Genomic DNA, 12,205 nt, shown 5'->3' with positions numbered 1-12,205 from the left:
CTTTGACCCTTACATGGTCCAAGGTAGGATGCCCAAGAAGAGTCAGCGCTAATTTCAACATAAAGTCACTCATGGCATTTACAGTGCATAAAACAGAAAGCCGATATGGATTTCTATTTCTCGTGGTCGGAACCAAGCATGTCTGATCCTCCTGTTAAATCGTCAGAATAAAGATATACACCATAAATGTCAAAAATTGAAAGAATGTCAACACTGATCTTTCAATCACGCTGTGTACTTGAAATCCTTTGGAACCATGGGTCAGCAATATTGTAGTTCTACAAAACGTTTTACATAATGTTCAGACAGTAAAGAAAATATTTGTATAAGGTGCAAAGAAAACAGTTCAACAGTGCCAGCGCAAAGTAGAAATATTAAATAAAATCTTTGAATTGGAAATCAATTACTATTGGAAATGGCAAGCTTCATTAAATTGGAAATCAATTATTATGGAAAATGGCAAGCTTCATTAAATTGGAAATCAATTACTATGGAAAATGGCAAGCTTCATTAAATTGGAAATCAATTACTATGGGAAATTGCAAGCTTCATTGAATTGGAAATCAATTACTAGAGGAAATGGAATGCTTCTTTTAATTAGAACAAAATACTAAGGAAAATGGCAGGCTTCTATATTTGAAAGTCAGGTACTAAAGGAAATATCAAGCTTCACTGAACTGAATTTACATATTTAATATTTTCATTTAATAACAAAATCATATCACACAAATAATAACACTGCAAAAGGTCATAAAACATAAGAACATCCTAAGGAAATTGGCAAGGCAAATGGTCCTCAATGTTATTTCATTACACTTTTTAGCCGTTTCGTTAAATAAATTGCTTTAATTATGTAATAAATATAATATTATGTCGCTGATTATTTCAAACGAAATTTATGAAACTGGTCTGACAATCTGAATCATTGGCTTCTCGAGTCTAGCTACAGATTATTGGATTCCTTTCTCATATTGTATTGAAATGAGTACTCGTGTAAGATCCTTTGTTGTTGACTTCTCCATGGCATTGCTTGAGGTCATATGTTTGAAGCTGAAAAGGTTGACCTATGTAATTTATTTGTTGGGGCTTTCAGGAACGGTGTCACTTAAAAAATGCAGTTGTATTTTATTTGAATATAATTTATTGCACCACACAACAAAGGTACACAAATACCAAATTTCACAACAATTTATAGAAACAAATATCGTTTTTTTTTTAAAAATAGATATTGATGAATGTTACACTGGCACACTACAGTGTTCGGACATTTGTGAAAATACCATCGGAAGTGCACACTGTGTCTGTGAAAGAGGCTATATACTGAACGAGGACAACAAGACATGCGCAGGTAGGTACACTTTGAACATCTTTCATTTGGAGGCGCAACTCATGTACAACGTGTATCAACCATTCTCAGAACTAATTGTAACAACAAGCGCCGACTTGTAGCTGATGCAAAAATATGCTGTTTTTGCAGCATTCAGTGAAAAACCATGACCATGTTTTAAAGCCGATTCGATGCGTTTCAAGATATTCCTGAACAATTATACATTTTGTAAATAATCCAATTGATTCACCGTGCATATTTTGTTAGTAGACTCCTATCAATGACATATTAGATGCAATAAAACATAAAACTGGGAAATATGGTTACACTTATAAAATGGAGAATAATCCTCAACGTAACTGCCAGCCGTATGATACATAAGTGAAAGTATTTGTCTGCCAGCTGTATGATAATTACATGAAAGTCTTTGACTGCCAGCTGTATGATAATTAAATGAAAGTATTTGTCTGCCAGCGGGATGATAATTACATGAAAGTCTTTGACTGCCAGCTGTATGATAATTACATGAAAGTCTTTGACTGCCAGCTGTATGATAATTACATTAAAGTCTTTCTCTGCCAGCCGTATGATAATTACATGAAAGTATTTTGTCTGCCATCTGTATGATATTTACTAGAAAGTCTTTTGATAATGACAGGAAAGTTTTTTTAACATCTGCCAGGTGTATGATATTTACATGAAAGTCTTTCTCTGCCACCCGTATGATATTTACATGAAAGTCTTTATGATAATTACATCTGTATACATGAAAGCCTGTGTCTGCCATCTGTATAATAATTACATGAAAGTCTTTATCTGCCATCTGTATGATAATTACATGAAGTCTTGATAATAATTACATGAAAGTCTTTATCTGCCATCTGTATGATATTTACATGAAAGTCTTGATGATAATTACATGAAAGTCTTTATCTGCCATCTGTATGATATTTACATGAAAGTCTTGATAATAATTACATGAAAGTCTTTATCTGCCATCTGTATGATATTTACATGAAAGTCTTGATAATAATTACATGAAAGTCTTTATCTGCCATCTGTATGATATTTACATGAAAGTCTTGATGATAATTACATGAAAGTCTTTATCTGCCATCTGTATGATATTTACATGAAAGTCTTGATGATATTTACATGGAAGTCTTCATGATAATCACATGAAAGTCTTTATCTGCCATCTGTACGATATTTACATGAAAGTCTTGATGATAATTACATGAAAGTCTTTATCTGCCATCTGTATGATAATTACATGAAAGTCTTCATGATAATTACATGAAAGTCTTTATCTGCCATCTGTATGATAATTACATGAAGGTCTTTGTAAGCTTTTAAATTTCATCGAGAACCTAGGATCATGTAAACAGTATATGTTACAGATATTGATGAATGCATCCTGGGCATGGATGTGTGCGAAGATATTTGTATAAATACAGTGGGTTCATACCAATGTGAATGCAGCAATCCGGGTCTGAAGCTCTCCTGGGACCTCGCTTCTTGTGCAGGTTAAATAATAATAATAATAATAATAATAATAATAACAACAACAACAACAACGTACGTTGTTTGGGGTATTCAATAATGGTGAATAACTTCGTTTGCATCAAACGCATTTCCCTTTAAAACAGTATATGTGTATAGAGTTTTAAAAAATGGTTAAAGGTATATAATATTAATGTTCTTAACGTGAATTCATTGCAAGCAAATTATTACCTCTTTGCTAGAACTTTTTTCAATTAATTGTGTCTCAAACTTTGAATAATTGATTTAACTATACGAGATCAAAGATATATAAAATGCATATGTCGAGTATAAACCTTTATTTATAAAGTAAACGTTGAAAACTATCTTTCCATTATTTGTCCTAATCGCAAACGCAGTTGTGTGCTAACAAGAATTTATCTCATTCTTCAAAAAGAAATATAACTACAGAAAACAATATACAATATTTTAACTCATTTTTCAAATAGAAATATAACTAAAGAAAACAATCGACAATATTTTATCTCATCTTTCAAGTAGAAGTATCGAAAACAATCTATACAATTTTACTTCGTTTTACAGGTAGTAAAATAGAAAACAATCTATACAATTTTACTTCGTTTTACAGGTAGTAAAATAGAAAACAATCTATACAATTTTACTTCGTTTTACAGGTAGTAAAATAGAAAACAATCTACAAGATGTTATTCCATTTTTCAAGCAGAAGTATAGAAAACAATCTTCAAGATTATGCAAGGTTTCATTTTGCTTGTATCGTACATTTAATAACCATATTCATCCCAATTAGCTATTTCTCTGTCACCCTACCGATGAATATAAAATAAATAAAACGGTTGCATTTTGTAAGTGAATTTATCATACGAAACCATTCACCCATGTCAGATGTAACACATAGCTTGGATTTTGCAGACGTAAATGAGTGCATGGAGGGAGGGCAGATGTGCCACGAAGCTTGTATAAATACACATGGATCATTTCGGTGTTCGTGTTTCCAGGCTGGCTATCTGTACGAGACATATAATGGAACTTGTCGTGGTGAGTTCATTGACCAGTTTTACATAATTAGGGGTCACGTTTTTAATGTCTTTTCATTTGTATTGTTCAGTAACGGAATGTTTCTTATTAATGCATTGTCCGTCTCATTTTGGAGACCATAGGTGGTGTCATTGATTATGCTGCTGATGGTGGTGGTTCTAATCATGGTTTCTTTCAGGGCCTAAAGTCACGCCCAATATAAAAATGTTCAGCATCCATCTGGTATACATCTAGCTAGCTAACATTGTTCTTTGCTTATATTCATCAAGTTGATTGCCTGTCTATAGTTCTAACTTTCTAAGTAATGGATGAGATAGTAATCTGTTTTCATTATCCAGGGTTCTTTTAATTTAAGTTCTCATTAACGAGGATTAAAATCATGTGTGTAAAATAAAGCATCATTTAACAGTGTATATAATATCAGCAGAAAGACCCCCTCGTGTATCTAGTTGTTTCTTAAAATTGTATCGAATATTTTCTTAGATATAGACGAATGCCAATCAAATGACACAAATACGTGCCAGCAGCTCTGTATCAACTCAGACGGATCATACACCTGTGACTGTTTTCCCGGATATTCGCGCTACACTTTTAATGAATGTTCAGGTAAGTACACTTAGTCTTGCTATAAGTATGGTGTCCTTTTTAGACAGTATTTATGTTAGGTTACGTTTTAGGACACGCCCATCCGTAAAAAGTACTAAAAATAGTAAATTCAGGTAGTGTTTGGAATCGGATGAAATCGTCATACCACTAAACGAATCATTGCATTATATAAGCAACTTCTGACTGCTGTATTTTGTATAAAGGTTTATTTATAGCCATATGTCACAACCTCTGTACTACTAAGACATTTATACAAAAGACAGAAAGCTTAAGAAACACATCTTTCCGTTGCATGCTATTTGTGCATATTTGATTGCTTTTTTTAAAGTATTTTTGCCCTTTCCACCTATTGTAAATGGCACATTCAATCAAAAGTATATAGCACTTGTTAAAGAATACTGGACAGGAATAGAATGGGGTGGCTTGAGGAGGAACAGTTGTGTTTCGCATATATTTTTATGTGTATAATTTGTAAAACGCATTTTTCCAGTATAAGAATCATTTTGCGTAACAACTATAGCAGTCACCTTTAGAACTCACTAGGTCCTTATTCGTTAGATTTTTTTTTCAACGAAAGTTTTTATCTAAAATGAAAATCACAGGTAGTTTTTTTATTTATGCAAGAACATTGTTACACAATTCATCAACATCGATGTGAGATTTTGTGTATATTGCGATTTTTATAAAACGTTATGGTAGAAGCTGTCCATCTAGGACATTAAAGGGACATTTAGATGTTTTTCTTTATGAAAAGATCTTCTTTATAGAGAGGTAAATGATGCACAGTACAAGAAGTAAATGGGTTTGTAAATATTGTCCATCATAAGCAGGTGCCGTTTATGCCAAGGACAGTTCCGCTATACTTTAATTGCTAGATACGACTCAGATGTTCCTAACTATTTGCCTTGCAGAGTGTAGTAGTGATAGTAATTCAAATTTACCTTCATTTTGTTTTGTTTTACTTGTTGGAAGACATTTTGCCATCAAAACTGTATGCAAACAATAGTTAGACTTACATTACAATCTTTAACCACATATCTCTGACCTCTTTATGACTTCAGGAAACGCATATTCGTCAGTGGGCTTCGACGGCGCATCGTCTTAAAACAGGATTTGCTAAGTGTGTTAATATTTAAGTAATTTGTATCAACCTTCTGGGTTTCACATGATATTGAGATATGTAATGGCTCAATGGTTAGCCTTCCTGACTTACGAACATACAATCATAATGGCGTAGGTTCGAATCCTGCGTAGACCAGACTGTGCGGACTTCTATAATCTGTTACCGGACAAGGCTCTTTACTACGGCACATAAAAAGCCTTCACGTGTTGATTTACCGCTAATCCAGAACAACTGAATGAATTGCTATTTTGTTTTCTTAGCATGCGCAGAAGGTTTCTACAAGGAAACAAATGATATTGAGTGTCAATCTTGTCCAAGCCAATCTTCCACGAATGGAACCGCGAAAACATCGATTACAGACTGTGTCTGTCAGGATGGCCATTCAGTTGGAGTGGAGAATGATTACTCGTGTAATGGTAACGTGAACTAAATTATTTTTTTATGGATCGGAAATCACTAACATAGAAACGATCTTTATTTTGGGTTGTTATTTCATGATTTATTTTGCCACAAAATAATTATCTCGAGCTTGATTTTCCCGGTTGTTAATGTTATTAATACAAAAAGGACATGTAATTAGTCTCTTTTCAAGGTAATTATATTCATTAATAAATATGAGTAAGCCTGTAAAGGATTTCCATCTCAGAAAAATACTGCTAAAGATTATAATTATTAACGTAATGCAAAACAGATATTAGTTGGGAAATCTACAATGTAACACAGACATTATTTGGGGAATCTGCAGTGTAACAAGGACATTAATTGGGGAATCTGCAATGTAACAAGGACATTAGTTGCATAATCTGCAATGTAACAAGGACAATAGTTGGAGAATCTACATTTTAACACAAACATTAGTTGGGGAATCGACATTGTAATACAGACACTAGCTGGAGAATGAACAATATAACACAACGATTAATTGGGGAATCTGCAATGTACAAGGACATTATTTGGGGAATCTATAATGAAACACAGACATTAGTTGGGGAATCTACAATAGAACAAGGACTTTAAGTGGGGAATCTGCAATGTAACAAGGACATTAGCTGTGGAATCTACATTTTAACACATACATTAGTTGGGGAATCTACATTGTAGCACAGACATTAGTTGGGGAATGAACAATATAACACAAAGATTAATTGGGGAATCTGCAATGTACAAGGACATTAGTTGGGGAATCTACAATGTATCAAGGACATTACTTGGGGAATCTATAATGAAACATAGACATTAGTTGGGGAATCTACACTATAACAAGGACTTTAAGCGGGGAATCTGCAATGTAACAAGGACATTAGTTGGGGAATCTGCACTGTAACAAGGACATTAGTTGGGGAATGAACAATATAACACAAAGAATAATTGGGGAATCTGCAATGTCCAAGGACATTAGTTGGGAAATCTACAATGTGACAAGGATTTTAATTTGAGAATCTGCAATTCTGTATTGATGCTACTTTGAAGAAAAGTATATATCGATGTTATATGCGCATAATTATTTTTCTGCTCACTTCAGCCACAGAACCAAACCCGATGAGGGGAGACCAATAGTACTTTTATCCTTCTTCTGTCACATTGAATTTCCATTCTTCCATCGGAGAGTGATTTCAGACAAGTCCTTCATGATGTCCTAAATACATTTTCTGCCTTACTAACTATGCATTATTAGTATCTCATAGCGGCATTCCATTTCCAACGTGCATCAGGAAATACCTATATATAGTGTTCTGTGCATAACTGGGCACATCCTTCCTTTTGCAACATGAATTAGAACATACCTGTACATGTTTTATGCATAGCTAGACACAGCTTTCCTTTTACAAAGCAATTCAGGATATACCCTTAAGTGTAGTGTTTTATGTATAGTTAGGACAGTTTTCCTTTTACAACATGAATTAGAACATACCTGTACATGTTTTATGCATAGCCTGACACAGCTTTCCTTTTACAAAGCGATTCAGGATATACCCTTAAGTGTAGTGTTTTATGTATAGTTAGGACAGTTTTCCTTTTACAACATGAATCGGAACATATCCTTACATGTTTTATGTATAGCTAGGTGCTGTGTTTGCTCTGAATGTTAATAAAGACAATTATTCATTTTTTCGGCTGTTAATTTTGCGGTGTTATTTGTTTGCTATTTTACACTATACTAATAAATAAGGTGTGTCTTAAAATGCATGATGTTGTAACATAGCTAATGAAATATCTACAGATTACTCATGAATTGTTTACGTATTATTCGTGAAAACTCTCATGAGTCATACCAATCTATTTCTATTATCAGTGCGCCGATTTCGATAAATACATTAGGTAACCGAATATTCATTTATATTTTCTCTTGTTAGATATTAAATTCAACTTGAACTGAAAGACCTATCCACATAGAGTTTCTGGGTATTTATTGATCTCATTTGAACTGGAGAAAATCTCCAGAAACAAGTCAGAAACTTGTATTAGAACGATATTTGTTTTAGATAATAAAATTGTTTAAATAAAAACTAAATACAAAAGGAACACTAACAAGAAAAAGACTTGAAAGCTGATGACAACAACGATTGCAACAAGTAGAACTGTCTGCCATTAACACTCAAAACATATTTTAAACAGATATTTGAATTACGTCTTCAGCAAATGCAGATAAAACATTTCGACTTTGTTTACCGACCTTCACCGAATAGTTGGCCTCAAAGGGAGGAGGCTGGGGACATCAAATTTGCCAATAAAATAGGACGCATACTATCAAGTAGGTGCAGTGAAAGTGTGTGAGGTGGGTCCAGACCATTAGGAAACCTTTAAAATGATATCCTGTACCAGCCAGCCCGGCCTCCTCCGAACCCTATACGATCGGATGTAAACTGACTAATGCTTGTTACTGGATCGATTACTCAGTGAAAATATGGAACATTCTACAGTTTCAAAGAGAATCAATATTTATGTCTGAAGTGAAACCGCAAACCTTTTAATGGTCTTAACTGAACGCAGGCGTCTTCAGCAAAGAAGACAGTTTTAACCTTCTGATTGCCATGATGTCGAAGATGACTCTTCAGCCCTCATCAATCTAGTTTCCAAACTATTTTTACTATGGGAATATTGATAACTGTGACAATGTTTATTTTTGTGAATTCGCAACAATGTTGGTGCCTAACGCCATCTTGTCGTCTTGCATATGACGCTCGTTGTATTACCCTTAAAAGTTCCAAGTTATATATACCCATGATTGGAACGATGTAGAGGCCACCACCAAGAACGTAATATAGCTTATGTTTGGCATGTTAGTGCAATAACTGACACTTATTAACAGACTGGGATACGTCCTCTTCTTTGCCTGTCATTTTGTCCAGGTTTGCAGGAAACTATCCTAACCCCATTATTGAGGTTTGATTTTCGGTTTGTGAAACTTGGATTGCTCCAGCGTACACTAAAAAACAATGTTAACCCCAATATCGAGGATAGCATTTTGGTTTGTGAACCTGGGATTGCAAAAAAGTACACTAAAACGATTTCATTAGGATGATTTGTGCAGCATAAAGTACAAAAAGCCGCTTTGCGTACAACTGTCCTACTTGAAGTAGCAAACTCCATGTTTCTAAAAAGATCAAATGCATACAAGATGGAGTTCTATGCGACACCTTGAACCGGCCATTAGTGGTGACCAGGGTTATTGTCATACATCATAGCAAGGCTTTAGTTGTCACTGTGCTTGTGTTTCTAATCCGAGTGTTTGTCCACATTGAATTCATTGCAAAGGCACGCGTATTCATGTCAGTGCTGTTTGCAGACATGCCCCACCTTGTTTGTCCTGGAAGGGGACACCCCATCTGAGTAAGTATCGTCATGTGGTAGTAAACGTGAAACCGGTAATAGATGCATACCGTCTCTAGAACCTCAATCTACCATCAGGTCGTCTAGAACGCTAACGCCACAACCCGTGACGGCACACCCAAGCAGCAAGGTTGACTTGATTTTGCAAACTCTTCTCACCGTCTACTGTTCCGGAAAACCAGCTGTCAGTGAAGTTAAGCGTATCACACTCTTTCCGAATACGTAAGTAAACCTGCTCCGAAGTGAAGAAGATTTATTGGCATAAACATCGAAGTCGAGTACAATTCATGTGTCTGTGTTCTCGCCGTGTCGCAATAGTTTCAGTCCCCTCACGTGCTATATTTTGCGTTGCTGTCAAAGGTAAATACTTGTGGCAATACCATCTCCACGCACTAGTATATTGCACTGACCAATCCTCTAGTTGGGGATGTTGCTCTTGAACAAGATACGCGAGAACTCCAATTCGCGTGTGTCAGTCCAGGAAATTTCGTACAACCCAGGTTTGTTCAACATTTGAAATACCCCAGAACAACGTCTTTATTGTGCAAGGTATGCGATCTAACAAAACAAGCATTATCATTCCGGATAGGTCTTACAATTTAAAAACGATCATTAAAGTAATATAAGCCGTATTTTACTTCGTCTTTGCCTTTGGGCAGTATTGCGCTATTTGTTTCATTCCCTTTCCGCTAGCCGACATGCTTAGGTTTGTTGGACCGGAAGATGCTTTGAATCCACGTACTTATAACCAGGAAAAGATCCAATTATAGCATCCAATCTCCCTGCCCACATCGATCATATAAGCTCAAACGAGAATGTTCTTAAGGGTAAAATCAGTACATTACTAAAACTTCCTTGAGTAGTGAGGCCTACGGGGACACGAGTACTGTCTCCAATGGAAAACCGAGCTGGCTCATATTACGTGAAGGTGGCATACACGAGTTCTCGAAACGTAATGTAGACGAAAAACCCACACCAGTTAATATGCTGGATGTCACTTTACCCTTGTAATAAGGCACTAGTAGGCGTTTTGCCGGCACAATGTAAGTCAGCTTTGTACTCGTTTCATGTCTGTTGAGGATGCAAGCGTTTCATGTGCATCTCTTCCATTTATAGAAATTACCACATCAGCGTTGAGTGAAAGTACGAACCCAAGTCAGAGCGCAAAATGGATAAAGAAACTCATATATTTAATTGAATAAAACAAAGAGCAAACTGGACAAAATTTATATAAACACCGCTCCGGTAGCCTATTGGTTAGAGCGTCTGCCTTGGATGCGGGAGGCCACGGGTTAGAGCCCAGGTTAAGGCAAACCAAAGACTTAAAAATGGTACTAAAAGCTGCCTCGCTGGGCGCTCAGCATTATGAAATTAGTGTTTGGAGTGGTCGGCCTGGTATCAGGATAATGTGACTGGGTGGGACATCATGCTATATGTTTGCGGCATGATGCCCCAGTGCTAGACATATAAAAACTGCCACACTGCAGACATCGTAGCTATATGATTGAGAAATTGATAAAGCTATGTTAAAAATCCAAATAGCACACTCACACTTACATAATTTATATTTTTTATATTATAAAACAACAACACAAGATCGGGTAGACAAGGGAAAACATTATTTTATTTCAAAACGCTATTTTAATATTTATAAACACGAGGGGACATCTCTATGTACTAACTAGTAAAACATGCTGGGACGGAGCTAAGAGATGCCTACATAAAAGATAGAGTCTACACCTGCCCCTCGGGTCTTAAGGCAGACTGTGACCAACCTGCACTCGAAACATGGCGTACATAATGAAAACGGATCTTGCCAGTATGTACAACGATACCAGCTGGCGGCACTAGCGTCTATGCGGCTCGAAAAGGTCGACATTTCTTTGATAAAAGGGGTTGACGTATACTTCACGGCCGACAAACTTTTATCAGTTAGTGGGCTTACGGCAATACTTGCATCTGGTTTGTATCGCTGGGATTCAATTCAAAACTTTCAAAATGTTGATGGTTTTACACACGCCAACGGCAACGACGCTATCACGTCCAAGGCGCCAGGTTTTACTTTATTAACCTACGCGGTAGTTTGGGTGACGGATCGTGGGCTTTTATTGTCATCTGTGTAATGTGGTCTTAATGGCACAAAATGGCAGTACTGATATTACAGATAACGCATCCCAAAAAATCATACATCTAGCTTTGTCTAAGTTTGCCTCCTGAAAGACAATTAAGTGGAAGGGTTTCAACGTCAAAGCAGAGCGAATGAGATTTTTCAACTACTTTACTCTTTCGCTCTACAAAGTACGGAGGTCGGTGGGTGTGCACCATAACATGTCACTCAGGCGCGTGCTGGAATATACCTATGAGGCTATGTGCATGAATACTCTGATATCATGTTTAGGATGTCATTGATTAGATCGATCTGATACGCGCGATAAACTGTCTGCGCGTCAATCTCTGGTTCAGGTAACGGCACCCGCCTGCCTATTCGGCTGAGTGTTGTAAAGTGGCGCTCGTCGCGCACGCCGTCTGAGTATTGGAATTCGTGTAGAGCCCGTTTGCATATTGCGCGACCAACGTGTCATATTCACTCCAGGTTATCTGCCCAAATGGAGCAGTGTACCCGGATAAGCGATATCAGGTATAGTGCTGCGCTGTATCAGACTTTATTCATATCAACCCAACTCTCTAAATAATGTCTTGCCGTGATCGATTTAATCGTTTGACCTACACACCCTAATGGCTAAATGGATCTTATTTTA

At 36.2% G+C, this 12,205-nt stretch overlaps 1 protein-coding gene across 1 annotated transcript in view; it reads left to right on the top strand.

Annotated features, from left to right (window-relative positions):
- LOC149798068 (uncharacterized) overlaps positions 1 to 7,725 on the top strand; it is a 103,065-nt gene extending 95,340 nt beyond the window's left edge. Inside the window, exons 15-20 of the mRNA XM_089963150.1 lie at positions 1,226 to 1,348; positions 2,728 to 2,853; positions 3,761 to 3,886; positions 4,370 to 4,492; positions 5,876 to 6,031; positions 7,138 to 7,725. Coding sequence (XP_089819276.1) covers positions 1,226 to 1,348; positions 2,728 to 2,853; positions 3,761 to 3,886; positions 4,370 to 4,492; positions 5,876 to 6,031; positions 7,138 to 7,172 — 689 coding nt within the window. The 3' untranslated portion in view covers positions 7,173 to 7,725. The remainder of the gene's footprint in view (positions 1 to 1,225; positions 1,349 to 2,727; positions 2,854 to 3,760; positions 3,887 to 4,369; positions 4,493 to 5,875; positions 6,032 to 7,137) is intronic.
- The last annotated feature ends 4,480 nt before the right edge of the window (positions 7,726 to 12,205 follow it).

Source organism: Sinohyriopsis cumingii, chromosome 6 (assembly GCF_028554795.1).
Source record: "Sinohyriopsis cumingii isolate HCF-2022 chromosome 6, ASM2855479v2, whole genome shotgun sequence".
In the NCBI taxonomy this organism is placed as follows: domain Eukaryota; kingdom Metazoa; phylum Mollusca; class Bivalvia; order Unionida; family Unionidae; genus Sinohyriopsis; species Sinohyriopsis cumingii.
This window is presented reverse-complemented; position numbering and strand designations above follow the sequence as displayed.